Source organism: Rana temporaria, unplaced genomic scaffold, assembly GCF_905171775.1.
Source record: "Rana temporaria unplaced genomic scaffold, aRanTem1.1, whole genome shotgun sequence".
NCBI classification, from domain to species: Eukaryota; Metazoa; Chordata; class Amphibia; order Anura; family Ranidae; genus Rana; species Rana temporaria.
Genome location: NW_024404573.1, coordinates 1 through 20904, shown reverse-complemented (window position 1 = coordinate 20904; position 20904 = coordinate 1). Strand labels below are relative to the sequence as shown.

Below are 20904 nucleotides of genomic sequence, written 5' to 3'. Positions count from 1 at the left end.
TCCACCAGGCTTCCTGCCCTCTGAGTCTCCTCCCCTCCCCCAGGCTTCCTGCCCTCTGAGTCTCCTCCCCCAGGCTTCCTGCCCTCTGAGTCTCCTCCCCTCCCCCAGGCTTCCTGCCCTCTCAGTCCCCTTCCCTCCCCCAGGCTTCCTGCCCTCTGAGTCCCCCCTCCTCCCCCAGGCTTCCTGCTCTGAGTCTCCTCCCCTCCCCCAGGCTTCCTGCCCTCTGAGTCTCTTCCCCTCCCCCCGGCTTCCTGCCCTCTCAGTCTCCTCCCCCTCCCCCAGGCTTCCTGCCCTCTCAGTCTCCTCCCCCCCCCCCAGGCTTCCTGCCCTCTCAGTCCCCTTCCCTCCCCCAGGCTTCCTGCCCTCTGAGTCCCCCCTCCTCCCCCAGGCTTCCTGCTCTGAGTCTCCTCCCCTCCCCCAGGCTTCCTGCCCTCTGAGTCTCTTCCCCTCCCCCAGGCTTCCTGCCCTCTCAGTCCCCTTCCCTCCCCCAGGCTTCCTGCCCTCTGAGTCCCCCCCCCTCCCCCAGGCTTCCTGCTCTCTAAATCTCCTCCCCTCCCCCAGGCTTCCTGCCCTCTCAGTCTCCTCCCCCTCCCCCAGGCTTCCTGCCCTCTGAGTCTCCTCCCCTCCCCCAGGCTTCCTGCCCTCTGAGTCTCCTCCCCCAGGCTTCCTGCCCTCTGAGTCTCCTCCCCTCCCCCAGGCTTCCTGCCCTCTCAGTCCCCTTCCCTCCCCCAGGCTTCCTGCCCTCTGAGTCCCCCCTCCTCCCCCAGGCTTCCTGCTCTGAGTCTCCTCCCCTCCCCCAGGCTTCCTGCCCTCTGAGTCTCTTCCCCTCCCCCAGGCTTCCTGCCCTCTCAGTCTCCTCCCCTTCCCCCAGGCTTCCTGCCCTCTCAGTCTCCTCCCCCTCCCCCAGGCTTCCTGCCCTCTCAGTCCCCTTCCCTCCCCCAGGCTTCCTGCCCTCTGAGTCCCCCCCCCTCCCCCAGGCTTCCTGCTCTGAGTCTCCTCCCCTCCCCCAGGCTTCCTGCCCTCTGAGTCTCTTCCCCTCCCCCAGGCTTCCTGCCCTCTCAGTCCCCTTCCCTCCCCCAGGCTTCCTGCCCTCTGAGTCCCCCCTCCTCCCCCAGGCTTCCTGCTCTCTAAATCTCCTCCCCTCCCCCAGGCTTCCTGCCCTCTCAGTCTCCTCCCCCTCCCCCAGGCTTCCTGCCCTCTGAGTCTCCTCCCCTCCCCCAGGCTTCCTGCCCTCTGAGTCTCCTCCCCCAGGCTTCCTGCCCTCTGAGTCTCCTCCCCTCCCCCAGGCTTCCTGCCCTCTCAGTCCCCTTCCCTCCCCCAGGCTTCCTGCCCTCTGAGTCCCCCCTCCTCCCCCAGGCTTCCTGCTCTGAGTCTCCTCCCCTCCCCCAGGCTTCCTGCCCTCTGAGTCTCTTCCCCTCCCCCAGGCTTCCTGCCCTCTGAGTCTCCTCCCCCTCCCCCAGGCTTCCTGCCCTCTGAGTCTCCTCCCCCCCCAGGCTTCCTGCCCTCTCAGTCCCCTTCCCTCCCCCAGGCTTCCTGCCCTCTGAGTCCCCCCTCCTCCCCCAGGCTTCCTGCTCTCTGAGTCTCCTCCCCTCCCCCAGGCTTCCTGCCCTCTGAGTCTCTTCCCCTCCCCCAGGCTTCCTGCCCTCTGAGTCTCCTCCCCCTCCCCCAGGCTTCCTGCCCTCTGAGTCTCCTCCCCTCCCCCAGGCTTCCTGCCCTCTCAGTCTCCTCCCCTTCCCTCCCCTAGGCTTCCTGCCCTCTGAGTCCCCCCTCCTCCCCCAGGCTTCCTGCTCTCTGAGTCTCCTCCCCTCCCCCAGGCTTCCTGCCCTCTCAGTCTCCTCCCCTTCCCTCCCCCAGGCTTCCTGCCCTCTGAATCTCCTCCCCCCCCCAGGCTTCCTGCTCTCTGAGTCTCCTCCCCTCCCCCAGGCTTCCTGCCCTCTCAGTCTCCTCCCCTTCTCAGGCTTCTTACCCTCTGAGTCTCCTCCTTTCCCTCCCCTCCCCCAGGCTTCTTACCCTCTGAGTCTCCTCCCTTCCCTCCCCTTCCCCAGGCTTCTTACTCTTCCTGAAACTTAGTGCCTTTCCAGCCGTCTTCCACTGTGTTTTCTCTCCAACTTTCAGTCTTCTATTTCCTGTCTCTTTCCCCAGCTACCCACCTGGACTCCCCGCCCCCAGCTTTGACTACCACCCACCCCCACCTGGACTCCCCAGCCCTCCCAGCTTTGACTACCACCCACCCCACCTGGACTCCACACCCTCCCAGTTTTGACTACCACCCACCTAGGGTGACAACATTTCCAAACTACCATTCAGGGACACCCTCCCAAAAATCAGCTTGTGCTGTAACGAATCACAGCACAGTGATTGGACACAAGAAGCAGGATTCATGATTTCTCCAATCACAAGGAGGGGGCAGGATTGTGCTCCTCCAGGCATTCCTGGCCAGGGCAATGTTAAGACCTGCATTGGTTATGGTACTGCGGCCTTCTTTCCATCCCTCAATCGCCAAGCTTAAGTGATTATCGCTTCCATAGGGGGTGGAGGGATAGGGGAGATGAATGCAGTTTCCAGGATGATTCTTCCCAATGGTTAGAATATTCCCCCCAAACATGAGCAAAGACTTCATAAAGAGTGTACCAGGCATAGAACATCTTTATTGAGAAGGCAGGCTCTTATATACACCAAAAAGAATACTTGCAGAAATCAAATAACAATGACACACTCCACCCACAACATCATACAATGGGTACTAACGAGCCTCCAATACACATTTATCATCAATAGAAATTCACACAATACAGTGTCTTGAGAGTCAGACTAATGCTGGCCATACACTACACGAAAATTCGGCCGAAATTCGGTCGTTCAGACAGTTCTTTTGTTTTTCGGCCAGTTAATGGGCACAAAATCGATAATCGTTGGGACGTTTTTGAGCCGAAAAAACGAAGGACACATTTGGAAATTTTCTGCCGAACGAACGATAAATCGGTAGCTTAATGTGTTTCCCGTCCGAACTTTCTGCAATAGGTATATGTAAAACATTTTTTATCGGTCATTACATGATGGCACTATCGTTTGCACTCACCACCGAACGTTCGTTTTTCAAAAGTTCGTTCGGACGATTTTTCGTGGAGTGTATGGCCAGCATAAGGTTAATTTACATGACAGTAGCAGACGACATTACCACAGCAAGCAAGCCCTCTCTCTGCCTGGGAGATATTGAGATCATTTAAGGAATAAACCGATTATCTCCAGGCAGAGAGCACCCCAATTTTCCCAAAACCTGGAACACCCCTTTCCACACAGGGTATCCCCGACATTACATACCCCCTGATAGCCCCGGTCTGGGGGACCAACATATCCAAATTTCACCCGGATCGGTCGGGGGGTTCTTAAAAGAAAACCGAACCTATGAGAAAATACAGAATGAAGTCTATTTTCTTCACAAGCAAGTACTGTCAGTGAGTAAAGCGGCGATGAGGCTCCTTTTTTGGGGGCATCAGATTGGCCCGAGGGGGGGGGGGGGGGGTGGCTGTGTCCATTTCATTCCGGGACACTGTATTGTCCTGCAATGAAGGTGCCCGGGACAGACCTGCAAAATGTGGGACTGTCCCAGGCAATCCGGGACACGTGGTCACCCTACACCCACCCCCACCTGGACTCCCCGCCCTCCCAGCTTTGAGTACCACCCACCCCCACCTGCTTCCCCAGCCCCTCTCCTGCCTCGCCCTGGCTTTGTCTTCTCCATCCATCCTAGGACACACCCACTTTGTATGTTACATTTCAGATGATGTCATTTGCACTCCACAAAATATAGTTTTGTACAATTTATATTCTGTATATTTTGGTTGTCACTTATGGAGACCTCCATTGCCACTTCTGTCCTCTCTCACAGCCGTACACGGAGAACGAATGCATCAAGCACATCTGTGTGGACGGACAGTTAATCCAGGTCAATAAGTCCCAGCATTGTCCTTATAATGTCACCCAACCCAGCTGTGGCCTCCTGGGATTTGCAGTCCAAATAAATGGAGACCGTTGTTGTCCAAAGTGGGAGTGCGCATGTAAGTATAAGGGTGTGAGTGCGGAGCATGCTATGAAATGATTGGTTGGCAGGATTATGAGTGGAGATGAAGCCGGGAAGGCTACTCAGCAAATCTTATTCACGTTTGTATATCTGCATGGGGCAACAGTGATATTTCTGTATAATGAGCAGTAGGGTGGAAAATTGGAAGGGAACCTGTAGTGCATGAGGTGGAGAGACTCCTGTATTGGGTGAGGGGGGGTGGCTCTTGTATTGGATAAGGCGGGATGGCCCCTGTATTGGGTGAGGGGGGGTGGCTCTTGTATTGGATAAGGCGGGATGGCCCCTGTATTGGGTGAGGGGGGGTGGCTCTTGTATTGGGTGAGGGAGGGTGGCTCTTGTATTGGGTGAGGCGGGGTGGCCCCTGTATTGGATGAGGCGGGTGGTCCCTGTATTGGATGAGGCGCGGCGGCTCTTGCATTGGGTAAGGTGGAGAGGCTCCTGTATTGGACGAGGCGGGGTGGCTCCTATATTGGGTGAGGCGGGGTGGTCCCTGTATTGGGTGAGGCGGGGTGGCTCCTGTATTGGGTGAGGCGGGGTGGCCCCTGTATTGGACGAGGCGGGGTGGCCCCTGTATTGGACGAGGCGGGGTGGCTCTTGCATTGGATGAGGTGGGGTGGCTCCTGTATTGGACGAGGCGGGGTGGCCCTTGTATTGGGTGAGGCGGGGTGGCCCCTGTATTGGATGAGGTGGGGTGGCCCCTGTATTGGGTAAGATAGGGTCTCTCTTGTAGTAGATGAGGCAGGGTGGCCCCTGTATTGGATGAGGCGGGGTGGCCCCTGTATTGGGTGAGGTGGGGTGGCCCCTGTATTGGATGAGGTGGGGTGGCCCCTGTATTGGGTGAGGCGGGGTGGCCCCTGTATTGGATGAGGTGGGGTGGCCCCTGTATTGGATGAGGTGGGGTGGTCCCTGTATTGGATGAGGTGGGGTGGCCCCTGTATTGGATGAGGTGGGGTGGCCCCTTTATTGGGTAAGGTGGGGTGGCCCCTGTATTGGATGAGGTGGGGTGGCCCCTGTATTGGATGAGGTAGGGTGGCCCCTGTATTGGGTGAGGTGGGGTGGCCCCTGTATTGGATGAGGTGGGGTGGCCCCTGTATTGGATGAGGTGGGGTGGCCCCTTTATTGGGTGAGGTGGGGTGGCCCCTGTATTGGATGAGTGTCAGGGTACTAGTTCCACCTCTGACAGATTCCCGCACATGCGCGGTAGAATGGCGCTTTGGCGCATACCTGTGCGCGATTTGCGCGCGCATGAGCGGTACAGCGGCGCGCTGTGTGCGTGGACGTGCACACAGGCGCGCACGCGGCAGCCCTTGGGCCAATCAGAGGCCGGACACTACTATTTAAACCAGCAGCTTTCCCTTAACAGGTTGCTGGTTTGTCATCAGCTTTAGTGAGTTTTCCTGTTACCATGTTTTGACCCGGACTTCCTGACCACTCTCCTCTCACCCGGAACTTCTGACCTTTTGGCTAACGAACCTTGGATTGCTGCTGTCTCCTGCCCTTTGGCCTTGGCTTGTACCTACTGACTTTCTCTGCCTTCTCCAGCCCTTGACCCTCGGCCTGTGACCTGGACTTGTCTTTGGCTCCTGCCTGTATACCCTGGACCTCCTGTCAGTAGCTGCCTGATCTCCAGTTGTCTTAAGTCTTCCACGTCTACCCAGCTACCTTCAACGCACCAAGTCTACTATCCTGCTTCCGGCACCGGTGCCTCCTTGTGCCTTCCCTTATCTGTGTCAACTCCAAAGAGCGGACTGCGCAGGATTGCAAGGGTGAGCTGTCCTCAGCATCTCGGTGAGTACGGTTCCTGATAGTACAAACCAGCCAGATGTCTGAGGCCGACAGGGCGCGCTCACCTTTTGAGACTCTGTGCCAGCAAGTCTCCGCTTTGACAGAAGCAGTACAGAAACTACAGGAAGGCTACCTCCAGATCGATGGCCGCCTTCAACAACTGGCTGGCTTGCCTGGACCTTCCGCTGCAGCTGTAGTTTCACCTTCCGGACCTTCAGCCTCTCAGACTCCCGCAAGTCCAGCCATGGTGGTGTCCAACCCTGAACCTCGTGTACCCATGCCTGAGCGTTTTGCAGGAGATCGCCAGAAGTATCGGGCCTTCAAAAATGCCTGTTCACTATATCTGGCTCTGCAACCCAGAACTTTTAGTTCAGAAGCCGTAAAAGTTGGATTCGTTATTTCACTCCTCTCAGATGAGCCCCAAGCATGGGCGCACACCCTGATGGAACAACGAAGTCCAATACTGGACACCATCGACACCTTTTTCACTCATATGGCCAAATTGTATGACGATCCTCTGCGATCAGCTACAGCAGAGGTCACCCTGCACAACCTAAGCCAGGGGAGAAGACCGGTGGAAGATTACACCGCTGAATTCAGAAAATGGTCAGCTGACACAGGCTGGAATGAGGTGGCCCTCAAATATCAATATCGTCAAGGACTCTCCGAAGCCCTAAAGGACGAGCTTGCGAGGTCAGAAACCCCTGCCTCGCTGGAAGGGTTGATCCTAGCTGCCACCCAGCTTGACAGGCGCCTTCGAGAACGACGTTCAGAGCGGTTCCAGGCCAACCGTCCCAGCTGGACCCCGCCAAGATTTTCTTCAACACCTCCTCCTCTCTCATCTCCACCTGCCACCTCACTACCTGACCCAGAGCCTATGCAGCTCGGTCTAGTCCGGGCCCCTCTTACCCCGGAGGAAAAGCTCCAGAGACGTCAAGCCAATCTTTGCCTCTATTGCGGAGCGGCCGGTCATTTCCTGCGCACCTGTCCGGTGAGACCCAGTAAGTCGAAGCCCCCACCTGCTTTCAACTACCATGTTACCAGTTTACCACAGACTTACGTTGTCCTCTTTCTTTCCCTACAGCTCCCGGAAGGGGCAACCCGCCTGCGGGCAATTATTGACTCTGGAGCCTGCAGCTGCTTTCTGGACTCTACCTTGGCCCAGAAGCTGCGCATCCCCTGCCGTATCAAGGAATTCCATCTTCAAGTCCACTTGGCTGACGGCTCCCTACCCCGTTCGGGATTGGTCACTCAAGAAACCCTTCCTATTCATGCAATCTCTGACTCTGGACACCATGAATTTCTCCGGCTGGACCTTATTCCATCCCCCATGTTCCCCATTATCTTGGGTCTCCCATGGTTGCAAGTCTATCTGCCCTGCATAGACTGGCTCAAAAAAGAAGTCAGTTTCTCCTCCTCCTACTTCTCTCAGCACTGCCTCGCACCAGCTACTGCCACCTGTTCTACGCTAACCACTCCACCAGAAGACCTTCAGCACATCCCCTCAGTCTACCTGGAGTTTAAGGACGTCTTCGACAAACCACAGGCCGATTGTCTCCCTCCACACCGGCCATATGACTACCCCATCAACCTCCTACCGGGGTCGGAAGTTCCTTTCGGGCGCATATTCCCCTTGTCAGAGACTGAGTTGAAGGCCCTCAAGGTCTATATTGACGAAAACTTGAAAAAGAAGAAGTTCATCCGCCCTTCTTCTTCACCAGCTGGGGCGGGGGATCTTCTTTGTCGAGAAGAAGGACGGATCCCTTAGACCCTGCATCGATTATCGGGACCTAAACAAGATTACTATCAAGAACAGATACCCGCTGCCTCTTATTCCCGAACTGTTCCAACGATTCCGATCGGCCCAGGTCTTCTCTAAGCTTGACCTCCGGGGCGCCTACAACCTGGTCCGAGTAAGGGCAGGCGATGAGTGGAAGACAGCTTTTTGGTCCAGATTCGGACACTTCGAATATTTGGTCATGCCCTTTGGGCTCTGTAACGCTCCCGCCACATTCCAGCACCTAGTCAATGATATTTTCCGTCAACATCTGGATGACTTCCTGGTAGTGTACTTAGATGACATACTCATCTTTTCAGTCACAATGGAGTTGCATCAGCACCACGTCAGAAAGGTTCTCACTATCTTAAGACAGCACAAGCTTTATCTCAAGGCAGAGAAGTGTAAATTTGAAAAGACATCGGTACAGTTCCTGGGGTTCATTATTTCCGTAAATGGGGTAGCCATGGACCCCCAGAAGGTCAGAGCAATCCAAGAGTGGCCAGCTCCGATGGGTAAGAAAGGAGTGCAACGCTTCATCGGCTTCGCCAACTTTTATAGACGATTCATCATCGGCTTCTCGTCCATTGTCTCTCCCATCACCAAGTTGACCCGTCAAGGGAACCGTTTTCAGTGGCCGCAAGAGGCTTTTATCAAACTTAAAGCAGCATTCTCCTCGGCACCCATGCTATGTTACCCAGATCCAACACTGCCCTTTATCCTAGAAGTTGATGCCTCGGAATCTGCTACGGGCGCTATTCTTTCCCAAAGACAGGGGTTAAAATCACTCCTTCACCCAGTAGCCTATGCTTCCCGGAAACTAAGCCCTCCTGAGAATAATTATGATGTTGTGGATAGAGAATTACTGGCCATAAAATTCGCATTAGAGGAATGGAGATACCTGTTGGAAGGAGCAGCTCATCCCATTATCATTTTCACCGACCACAAGAACCTGGAGTACTTACGGTCCGCAAAACATCTAAGACCCAGGCAGGCCCGCTGGGCTCTCTTCTTCACTCGCATCAATTTCCATATTACCTACAGCCCCGGCTCAAAAAATGGAAAGGCTGACGCCCTCTCCAGGATGTTCCCTGAAACACCCAACACATCCGAACCCAGCACTATCCTAACGTCTCAAAATGTATTTTTGCTTCCTCAAGCAGACTTACTGACCTCTCTGAAAGCAGCTTGTCGACGGTGCCCTGACCATGAGATCACCTCCTTGGAGAAAAGGGATGACCTGCTGTGGTCTCGAGGAAAAATCTTTGTGCCAGCGGAAGCAAGGCAGTTGATTCTGAGCACTTTCCATGATCGCAAATTGGCAGGCCATTTTGGTACACGTAAAACCTCCGAGCTAATCTCCCGCTCTTTCTGGTGGCCAAAATGGAGATCCGACTGTAAAAATTACGTCACTTCCTGTATTCGCTGCCAACGGAATAAGGGACCAAACACGAAGACCTGGGGCCTGCTTAAACCTCTACCCATTCCGGAGCGCCCTTGGACAGAAATCTCCATGGAATTCATTGTCGCTCTGCCCCCATCAGCGGGATTTACCACGATCTTAGTCGTGGTTGACCGCCTGTCCAAAATGGCGCATTTTCTACATACGCCCTCCGCTGCAGATACAGCCAAAAAATTTTTTAAAGAGATTGTCAGGCTTCATGGGGTGCCCAAAAGCATTGTATCCGACAGGGGTACACAATTTACATCTACATTTTGGAAGGAGCTCTGCAAAGCGCTGGAAGTAAAAATCTGTCTTTCCTCTGCCTATCATCCCCAAAGTAATGGCCAGACAGAAAGAACCAACCAAACGCTGGAACAATATTTACGTTGCTTTTGCTCAGTCTCCCAAGATGATTGGTCCTCCTTGCTATCATCGGCCGAGTTCGCCTATAATAATTCTGTACATTCCACCACTAACCAAACTCCATTCTGGGCTAACTTTGGTTTCCATCCCTCCTTTCTCCCGGATTCCATCCCTGAAGCGCCTGTCCCAGCTGTCCAGGAGCATCCAACCTTCATCCAGCAGAATTTTCTGAGGTTACAGGAGGTTATGCAGCAAGCCCAGGAGGATTATAAGAGGTTCTATGACCAAGGGAGGAAGGATTGCCCAGCTTTCAAAGTTGGTGAGAAGGTTTGGCTGTCTGCCACCAACCTCAAATTACCTGTCCCCTCACGGAAGTTGGGTCCAAGGTTCATCGGCCCATTTGAGATCAGACGGAAGATCAATCCTGTGGCTTTTGAACTGGCATTACCCGAGTCTTACAGGGTCCACCCCGTGTTTCATGCCTCCTTGCTCAAACCCGTTGTGTCGGATCCCTTCAACGGAAGAGAAGAACTGCCACCTCCACCAGTGGAGATTGAGGGGGAAAAAGAATTTGAGGTGGAGGCTATCTTGAACTGCAGGAAAAGAGGAAGGCAATTGCAATACCTTATAAAGTGGAAGGGGGTATCCCCCTGAAGATAACTCTTGGGAGCCTTCCCGGAATCTCCATGCCCCTTGTCTGATTCGGGCCTTTCACCTGGAACACCCGGAGTTAATGACCAGTTTGGGCGTCCGGAGTCCGCCCCTTGGGGGTGGGGGCACTGTCAGGGTACTAGTTCCACCTCTGACAGATTCCCGCACATGCGCGGTAGAATGGCGCTTCGGCGCATACCTGTGCGCGGTACAGCGGCGCGCTGTGTGCGTGGACGCGCACACGGGCGCGCACGCGGCAGCCCTGGGGCCAATCAGAGGCCGGACACTACTATTTAAACCAGCAGCTTTCCCTGAACAGGTTGCTGGTTTGTCATCAGCTTTAGTGAGTTTTCCTGTTACCATATCTCCTTGTTTTGACCCGGACTTCCTGACCACTCTCCTCTCACCCGGAACTTCTGACCTTTTGGCTAACGAACCTTGGATTGCTGCTGTCTCCTGCCCTTTGACCTTGGCTTGTACCTACTGACTTTCTCTGCCTTCTCCAGCCCTTGACCCTCGGCCTGTGACCCGGACTTGTCTTTGGCTCCTGCCTGTATACCCTGGACCTCCTGTCAGTAGCTGCCTGATCTCCAGTTGTCTTAATTCTTCCACGTCTACCCAGCTACCTTCAACGCACCAAGTCTACTATCCTGCTTCCGGCACCGGTGCCTCCTTGTGCCTTCCCTTCTCTGTCTCAACTCCAGAGTGCGGACTGCGCAGGGTCGCAAGGGTGAGCCGCCCTCAGCATCTCGGTCTCGGTGAGTACGGTTCCTGATAATGAGGTGGGGTGGTTCCTGTATTGGGTCTTCTCTGTGCTGTCCTCTGATGTCATCTTCTCTGTGCTGTCCTCTGATGTCATCTTCTCTGTGCTGTCCTCTGATGTCATCTTCTCTGTGCTGTCCTCTGATGTCATCTTCTCTGTGCTGTCCTCTGATGTCATCTTCTCTGTGCTGTCCTCTGATGTCATCTTCTCTGTGCTGTCCTCTGATGTCATCTTCTCTGTGCTGTCCTCAGCATCTCGGTCTCGGTGAGTACGGTTCCTGATAATGAGGTGGGGTGGGTCCTGTATTGGATGAGGTGGGGTGGCCCCTGTATTGGGTCTTCTCTGTGCTGTCCTCTGATGTCATCTTCTCTGTGCTGTCCTCTAACTCTAAAGTCATCTTCTCTGTGCTGTCCTTATTCTGAATCAGCTGCTAAGGCTATGAACGTGGTTTTCAGTGGCACATGGAGCTCATTGCCCTGAAGAGATTATTCATCCCAAATCACCTTTCCAGATAGCTTACTCAGTCACAACTCACATGAAAGAAGATCTGGCGATGTTTATTCGTCGTATGATCCGTAGAATGCAAGTTACAACAGGTAAAAGAACGATTCTTCCATGCAGGTATAAGAAACACACAGGTCACATGAATTACAGCATTAAAATGACTGATACAGAAAAGAGGGGGAGGAGACTGAGCAGCATGCAAACTAAGGAATGCCACAAGAGTCAAACTAGATAGGAATTAAAGAGACAGTACATAATAAAATAATATCATGTAACATGACACTCCCCGCCTGAAATCTTTAGATTTCAAAGTCTATTACATATATAAAGATAAGTCCAACTTGAACCTGTAGGGGAAGAAACGTTAAAGGTAAAACTGGTGTGTAAACCATAGATACGAGATACCCGCAAACACAAGAAGGTATGCAGTAAATGAACAATGAAACATGACGTCCAAAAAACAGATGGCTTGAGTCCTGCAGTCTATCGTTTGTAATCGTGGGACTTCAACAGTAGCACAGTCAATAGTGATAGTGATATTCTCCCCGCCATAGCAGGTATAGCCGGTACTCCTGCCTAAGTCACTCACTTGGGAGAAGAAGCACCAATTCCGTGATTGGTCGTGAGAAAGTCCGAGCAGAACCTCCTTTTAAAACAATGGGCAATGTGTATCAAATAAGCAACAGCCCTAACAGCTGATGACCAGGTTGAGAAACGTTCAAAACGATGCGACTTTAGTTTTTGTTCTGAACTCGCAGAGGTACACAGTGTGGTGTACATAGACCTGATTTCTTTATCATCGTCAGGATGTACCAGTTCATAGGTAGTGTCCGTGGAAATTGAGTAGGAGTTTTCAGAAAGAAATCTTGGAGGCGACAGCCACAAGCAGTCGAGGAGAGCTACTGGAGATATAGCTCTTGTCCCACAATCGGCAGGATTAAGGTCAGTGGGAATATGGTGCCATTGCTTTGGCAAGGAGAACCTTCTGATACGTTCTACTCTATTGCTGACGTACACGTAAAATTGTTTAGTTTGGTTGTAAATGTAACCAAGCACTATCTTGCTGTCTGTGTAAAATATGAAGGAATCAATGTTGATGTCCATTTCACTCTTTATGACTTCAGCTATTTCCACTGCTAGCACAGCTGCACAAAGCTCAAGTCTGGGTATGGTATGTGCGGGTTTTGGTGTTAGCTTTGTCTTGCCTAGAACAAAGTTGCAGTGTATGTCTCCATTAACTCCTGAGGTCTTCAAATAGGCCACTGCAGCTATAGCTTCAACTGATGCATCTGAGAAAATATGGATTTCCCTCTGGACAGCGGCTGAGATGGAGACTGGGGCATAGCAACGTGGAATTTGGAGCTGTTCTAATGTCTTCAGAGAACCTCTCCATTTCTCCCATCTTTGTTGTTTCTCAATAGGTAACGGAGTGTCCCAATCTATGTTATCAGTAGTAAGCTGTCTTAATAACATCTTACCTTGGATGGTGACTGGGGCTATAAATCCCAGTGGGTCGTAGATGCTGTTCACTATGGACAAGACTCCTCTCTTGGTGAAGGGTTTGTCACAGGTTGACACCTGGAAGGTGAATGTGTCTGCCTTGATGTTCCACAGCAGACCTAGACTTCTCTGTATAGGGGGTGTGTCTGACCCAAGGTCAAGGTCTTTCACACTGGCAGCATAGTCCTCAGGGTGAAATGCATTCATTAGCTCTTGGCTGTTAGATATAATTTTGTGAAGTCTCAAATTTGCTACAGCTAGCATCTCCTTTGTTCTGGTAAGAAGATTAATTGCTTCTTTAGCAGTAGGAAAGGATTTGAGCCCGTCGTCTACGTAAAAGTTCCTTTCAACAAATTGACGAGCATCGGATCCATACTCAGCTTCTCCAAGCTGAGCTGTCTTTTTTAGTCCATAGATTGCTACAGCTGGGGAAGGGCTGTTCCCAAAGACATGCACCCTCATTCGGTAATAAATTACCTCTTTGTTGGTGTCGTTGTCCTTGTGCCATAGAAACCTGAGGTAATTCCTGTTATCTTCCTTGACGATGAAGCAGTGGAACATTTGTTGAATGTCGGCCATCACCGCTACAGGTTCTTGACGAAAGCGAATTAGGACTCCAATGAGGTTGTTGTTCAAGTTGGGCCCTGTGAGGAGCATGTCGTTAAGTGAGAAGCCTTCATGTTGGGCACTGGAGTCAAAGACAACTCTGATTTGGTCTGGCTTTCGTGGGTGATACACACCGAAGGAAGGGAGGTACCAGCATTCTTCTCCTTCTTTCAATGGGGGTGCGGGTTCGGCATGACCCCTGTCAAAGATATTCTGTATGAAGTCCACAAAATGTCTTTCCATCTCTGGCTTCCTGCTTAAGGTACGCTTTAAGGAGGAGAATCTTTTGACTGCTTGATGTAGATTGTTTGGTAGCTTCTCTCTCGGGAGGCGAAAGGGTAGGGGTGCTACCCAACTATTGGAATCTTCCTGAAAGAACTCATTGTCCATTACTTAAGGAATTCTTTGTCTTCTGCCGAAGGAGCCAACTTGTCGTCTTCACTGCTTACATTGAAAACTGTAGAACCAAAGCTGTCATAGTAGGTGCGGGAAAGGTTTGTGTTGCAATGTTGCAACTTGCAGCTAGTTACCTTCTCCTTTACCCAGTAGTGATGTGGGCATGGCTCAAAGTGAGTATTACGGCCATTTGGCAATACATTTGTCTTGAATGAAGAAATGTTAGTAGGCCTTTTCATTTTGCCTATACAGACGTTGCCTATGATGACCCAGCCTAAGTCCAGGTACTGGGCGAATGGGGCCTCTGGAGGTCCGCTGACCTGCCTGTGTACCTTGTGGATCCTTAGAATATCTCTTCCCAGCAGAAGAAGGATTTTAGCATCTTTGTCAAGTGGTGGGATTTCACTGGCTATTGACCTTAGATGAGGGTGGTAGAAGGCAACTTCTGGTGTAGGTATTTCTTCTTTGTTGGCTGGTATCTGGTTACACTCTACAAGTGTAGGTAAGGGTAATTGTAGGTTATTTTCTAGGGAGGACACAATAAATCCATGAGCCCTTCTTCCAAAAACCTCTGTAGTTCCACTACTAGTGCCTAAGGTGTAAGGGTGAACCTCTCCTTTTGTGCAAAATAGATCGAACAGTTCGGATCGTGCAAGCGATCGATTGCTTTGATCGTCTAAGATAGCATACACCCTTAAAGTCTTTTCTGGCTGATCCTTGTGATGAATATTCACTAGGCATATTTTAGCGCAAGATTTGTCACAGTGGTCTTCCCCACAGACTTCAGTGCACGAAGAAAATACCATGGTGGAATTAGGTACGTGATCTGTACTCTTCCCGCTGTGGTTCTGCCCAGGAGGAAGGTCTGCATGTTGTGAAGGATTGGACTCAAGGGGATGGAGTGCTTGCACATGGTCCTCGGAACCGCACTCTATGCACTTGATAGGAGTTTTACATTCCTTGGCAAAGTGATCGGTGGAAGCACAGCATCTATAACATACCCCAAAAGTCTTTAGGAGTTCCTTTCGTTCGTGTAGGGGCTTCTTTCTGAAACCGATACATTTTTTGAGGGGATGAGGCTTCTTGTGGATGGGACATAATCGGTTTGGGTTTTCGATCTTGCCGCTCTTGTTTGGGGCGGGAGTGGGAATAATGTCTGTCTTCCTAACAGACACGGGACCTCTGCGGTTCCTGTAGCTAGTATGTAGGTTGTCACCTTTAGGTGAGGGAGTATTGAACTCGCTGAATGCAAAACTAGGATCGTTCTTGGTGTCAGCAATGTTCCTGACGAAATTGCAGAAGTAGGAGAACGGGGGAAAGGAAACCTTGTTTTCCCCGTTTGTATGATGACCCAACTTGGATCCACTTTTCTTGTAGGCCATGCGGAAGCTTGCAAACGATAGGGTTAACTCCTCGAGCAGTGTCCAGGTAACTGAGGCCAGGTAGCTTAGGGTCAGTTTTGGCAAGCTGGACTTCGAGAAGAAGGTCGCTGAGTCTCTGGAACTCTATATTGTCCTTACCAGATATCCTTGGGAAATTTTCCAATCGTTTGAGCAATGCATTCTCTATGGCTTCAGGACTACCGTAAGTCTGTTCTAGACGCTCCCATGCTGCGGTGAGACCTGCAGTTGGATTGTCGATGTAAACTGACCTGAGGCTCTTGACACGTTCTGTAGACTGTGGGCCAAGCAACCCGATCAGCAGATCCAGCTCACGATCGGCAGTAAAACCGATACCGCCTAATGTAGTTTTGAAAGCGGCTTTCCAGCTTCTATAATTTTCAGGATGGTCGTCGTAGTTTACTAGGCCTGACTTGGCGAGCTCATGTCGAAGTAAGTACTTTACTACCTCTGTTGTATCGGTTGCCTCTGACTTTACATAGGAGGTTGCTGGTTGATTGTTGTGGATTGCATTGTTTATGGTATCGTTGCAAAGAGACGTGGGAAGATATGGTGCAGCAAGGGCATTCAGCTGAATTGTTGGGTGAAGGTCTGGAACAGTACTGTTAGCAGGAGGCTGGCGACTTGCTTGCGGATTTGTGTGCCGTTTTGTGACATATGCGGGATCAGCATGACAGTCGGGAGCTGCACTGGGGTGGGTTTGCATGTAGGAAGTGGCTGGAACAGCTTTTACCTGATGATGTGGTGAAGTCCTTGCGTTGCCGTGAAACGTGGAGGTAATTGAGTGTTCACTGCTGTGGTTTAGAACATAGTTCTTAGTGCGTTCAAAAGGATCTTCTACATCTGCCTCGACGCTGACCCTTTCGCTAGCGTTTTCATCTGCACCGATAGCTTGTTCCAAAACCTTTAGTTTTGCTGCAGCTGCCTCGTAGTTGCTCTGTTCCTTTAAAGCTTCAATTGCTGCCCTTTGACGTGCCGTTTGAGCTTCCATTACTGCCTTTTGATGCGCTGCCTCGGTTTCCATTACTGCAACCTCGGCCTCCATGTCTGCTCTCTTTTTTGCATACGCGGCCCGTACTTTGATAGCCTCTGCTTCGGCGCGGGCATTTATTAGCTGTTCACTAAGCGTTGAGTGCCTTGAACTTCGGGATCTAGAGGAACCTTTAGAACGTCTGGTGGATACAGATTTGTGAGATACAGTGTCCCGTGGCAGCATTAATTTTGCTTCTGCCTTTGCTTTAGTTCGCTGGATAAAGCTTTCTCTTTCCTCATTAAGAAGCTGGGCATTGTTAAGTTGCTCTAAGGACTCCTCAGTGTTGATGCTTTGCAGAATAGTTTTATATTTCTTGCTTGTAGTCTGGTACAGTTCGTATGAAGCAGAGAGATGCTTTATGGCGCCCTCTAGTTGCAGTACCTCATGGCTGGGACATGAAATCACATCAATGTGGGTGAGGATTTTATCCCAAATCTGCTTCAAACTGGTTGCTAGTTCAGTTCTCATGTATTCATAGTTCTCTTTAACCTTCCAAGTGGGTTTGACAGAGCGTTTGGTCGATGCAGTGGACTCTGGGTCCTTATCCTGGCTTTCTCTGTGTGAAGCATGCTGTGGTGTTTCATCACACACTGAGCCCTTTCCACTCATGATGGCCTGCAGTACACAGGCTTGGCTGTAGCAGTGAAGAGTGTCTGTATACTGTGAGGAGCTGTAACAAGCTGTGCTGGGGTTGTATGCAGAATTCTCATGCAATACACACAGTTACACTTCACTATGATCTGTCCTGTGACGCAGTTATCTCTGTGCACATGGCGCTCATTGCCCTGAAGAGATTATCCATACCAAATCACCTTTCCAGATAGCTTACTCAGTCACAACTCACATGAAAGAAGATCTGGCGATGTTTATTCGTCGTATGATCCGTAGAATGCAAGTTACAACAGGTAAAAGAACGATTCTTCCATGCAGGTATAAGAAACACACAGGTCACATGAATTACAGCATTAAAATGACTGATACAGAAAAGAGGGGGAGGAGAGACTGAGCAGCATGCAAACTAAGGAATGCCACAAGAGTCAAACTAGATAGGAATTAAAGAGACAGTACATAATAAAATAATATCATGTAACATGACAGTCCTCTGATGTCATCTTCTCTGTGCCGTCCTCTGATGTCATCTTCTCTGTGCTGTCCTCTGATGTCATCTTCTCTGTGCCGTCCTCTGATGTCATCTTCTCTGTGCTGTCCTCTGATGTCATCTTCTCTGTGCTGTCCTCTGATGTCATCTTCTCTGTGCTGTCCTCTGATGTCATCTTCTCTGTGCTGTCCTCTGATGTCATCTTCTCTGTGCTGTCCTGTGATGTCATCTTCTCTGTGCTGTCCTGTGATGTCATCTTCTCTGTGCCGTCCTCTGATGTCATCTTCTCTGTGCTGTCCTGTGATGTCATCTTCTCTGTGCTGTCCTGTGATGTCATCTTCTCTGTGCCGTCCTCTGATGTCATCTTCTCTGTGCTGTCCTCTGATGTCATCTTCTCTGTGCTGTCCTCTGATGTCATCTTCTCTGTGCTGTCCTGTGATGTCATCTTCTCTGTGCTGTCCTCTGATGTCATCTTCTCTGTGCTGTCCTCTGATGTCATCTTCTCTGTGCTGTCCTCTAAAGTCATCTTCTCTGTGCCGTCCTCTGATGTCATCTTCTCTGTGCTGTCCTCTGATGTCATCTTCTCTGTGCCGTCCTCTGATGTCATCTTCTCTGTGCTGTCCTCTGATGTCATCTTCTCTGTGCCGTCCTCTGATGTCATCTTCTCTGTGCTGTCCTCTGATGTCATCTTCTCTGTGCTGTCCTCTAAAGTCATCTTCTCTGTGCTGTCCTCTGATGTCATCTTCTCTGTGCTGTCCTCTGATGTCATCTTCTCTGTGCTGTCCTGTGATGTCATCTTCTCTGTGCTGTCCTGTGATGTCATCTTCTCTGTGCCGTCCTCTGATGTCATCTTCTCTGTGCTGTACTATGATGTCATCCTCTTGTAGTCACATGACACATGATTCTTCCTTCCAGGCCGTTGCTCGGTCTTCTCAGACCTCAGTTTCGTCACCTTCGATGGACGATATTTGGCTCTGTATAAAGAAGCCTCGTACATCGTTCTCCTGACTGAAGAGGAATCCATCACAGTCCAGGTGTCCAGGTGTGGCGCCCGGCCTCAGGTGAGAGGAGCCATGTTTGGTGATGGGTGGTGGTGGGATGTGGATAACAATGAGGATTGAGGGAGGAGGAGTAACTCTGGATCCCTTCATCCTCCGGCAGAGATCAGGCCACACCCCCTAATTGTCTTATTATGTGTCCCGTACAGGGGGAGGGGAGGAACGTCACTCTGTGTTCATCCATGTTGGAATTAACTTACCTGTCCAACCAGATCATCATCGATCGCCTCAGCAGGAAGGTAAGTGACCAGATGGTGGCAGTTGGCAGTCAGTAACTGTCATTTGTAAGAGGAGGACTAATGGACCAATCAGAGTCTGACAGACCAATGGAGACGTCCAATCCTTGTCTTCTTCTAGAACCCAGCAATGAGAGAGAGGGGAGGAGCAATTGTGGATCTGATTGGAGACGTGTAAATGAGGGAAACGGAGACCAATCACATTCCACGTAAATCATGAGAGAAGAAGGCAGGAGGGCGGGGCCAGATCACGTCTTTCCCAAGAGACCGTCTTCCTGATCTGAGCTTCATACCGGAAGATATAAAACAATGGGGGGGGGGGGGGGGCGTGCTAAGGAAAACATTGAATAGTGGAATTCTCCAATGTATTCCATGTGGCAACAAAACTAAAAGAACGAAGGTTACACTTCAACATGAAAATATATATGAGGGGTGATTGTCAGCATCCCAACACTACAAGGAATGCAATAAGAAGAGTCAGAGATATCAGAGTTCCTGGATAGAAAACTGACTACAGGGGCGAGTACAGAGGGTGGTGATAAATGGGGGGCACTCAGAATGGTCGGGGGTGGGTAGTGGGGTCCCCCAAGGATCTGTCCTGGGACCAGTTCTGTGTAATTTATTCATAAATGATCTGGAGGACGGGATCAATCGATCGATCTCCGTGTTTAGCTGATGATGCAAAGCGAAGCCGAGCAAAATGCCAACAGAATATTATCAGAAAGGGGATTCACTCCACAGATCTATAATCCTCCCACCTATAATAGTCAGGGAATTAGAGTGTAAGCTCCTCTGTACAGAGACTGATGTGATGTGTGGGGGGAGGGGACATTAGAGTGTAAGCTCCTCTGTACAGAGACTGATGTGACTGTGGGGGGGAGGGGACATTAGAGTGTAAGCTCCTCTGTACAGAGACTGATATGACTGTGGGGGGAGGGGACATTAGAGTGTAAGCTCCTCTGTACAGAGACTGATGTGATGTGTGGGGGGGAGGGGACATTAGAGTGTAAGCTCCTCTGTACAGAGACTGATGTGACTGTGGGGGGGGAGGGGACATTAGAGTGTAAGCTCCTCTGTACAGAGACTGATGTGACTGTGGGGGGGAGGGGACATTAGAGTGTAAGCTCCTCTGTACAGAGACTGATGTGACTGTGGGGGGGAGGGGACATTAGAGTGTAAGCTCCTCTGTACAGAGACTGATGTGATGTGTGGGGGGGGAGGGGACATTAGAGTGTAAGCTCCTCTGTACAGAGACTGATGTGACTGTGGGGGGGGGAGGGGACATTAGAGTGTAAGCTCCTCTGTACAGAGACTGATGTGATGTGGGGGGGGAGGGGACATTAGAGTGTAAGCTCCTCTGTACAGAGACGGATGTGACTGTGGGGGAGGGGACATTAGAGTGTAAGCTCCTCTGTACAGAGACTGATGTGATGTGGGGGGAGGGGACATTAGAGTGTAAGCTCCTCTGTACAGAGACTGATGTGATGTGGGGGGAGGGGACATTAGAGTGTAAGCTCCTCTGTACAGAGACTGATGTGACTGTGGGGGGAGGGGGACATTAGAGTGTAAGCTCCTCTGTACAGAGACTGATGTGATGTGGGGGGAGGGGACATTAGAGTGTAAGCTCCTCTGTACAGAGACTGATGTGATGTGTGGGGGGGAGGGGACATTAGAGTGTAAGCTCCTCTGTACAGAGACTGATGTGATGTGGGGGGAGAGGACATTAGAGTGTAAGCTCCTCTGTACAGAGACTGATGTGATGTGGGGGGGAGGGGACATTAGAGTGTAAGCTCCTCTGTACAGAGACTGATGTGATGTGGGGGGGAGGGGACATTAGAGTGTAAGCTCCTCTGTACAGAGACTGATGTGATTGGATCAGTGATCTCTGTACAGCGCTGTGGTATATGTCGGCACTATATGAATGTAGAATATCGGTGACTTTCTTTGGTAGGTGTCAGTAAACTCCAGAAGGGCGTGGCCGATGGTCAGGAAATACGGATACAGAATTGTGGACACGGGAAACATGTATTCCATAGAAACGCCATCCGGAGTCCGGATCCACTGGTTCCATAGCAGCGGCCTGATGATCATCGAGTCCAACTCCACCACCAAACCTCCGTCCATGGGGCTGTGCGGTGAGCGATCCCCCTTCCCCCTCCGCCCTCCACCCTCCCCCCTTCCCCCTCCATCCTCCGCCCTCCCCCCTCC

At 51.3% G+C, this 20904-nt stretch overlaps 1 protein-coding gene across 1 annotated transcript in view; it reads left to right on the top strand.

Annotated features, from left to right (window-relative positions):
• The window catches only part of LOC120922635 (mucin-2-like), a gene marked incomplete at both ends in the record, with an annotated part of 73842 nt that extends 52987 nt beyond the window's left edge, over nucleotides 1-20855 (top strand). Inside the window, 4 exons of the mRNA XM_040334723.1 lie at nucleotides 3890-4058; nucleotides 18318-18463; nucleotides 18610-18699; nucleotides 20648-20855. Coding sequence (XP_040190657.1) covers nucleotides 3890-4058; nucleotides 18318-18463; nucleotides 18610-18699; nucleotides 20648-20855 — 613 coding nt within the window. The remainder of the gene's footprint in view (nucleotides 1-3889; nucleotides 4059-18317; nucleotides 18464-18609; nucleotides 18700-20647) is intronic.
• Between the last annotated feature and the right edge of the window lie 49 nt (nucleotides 20856-20904).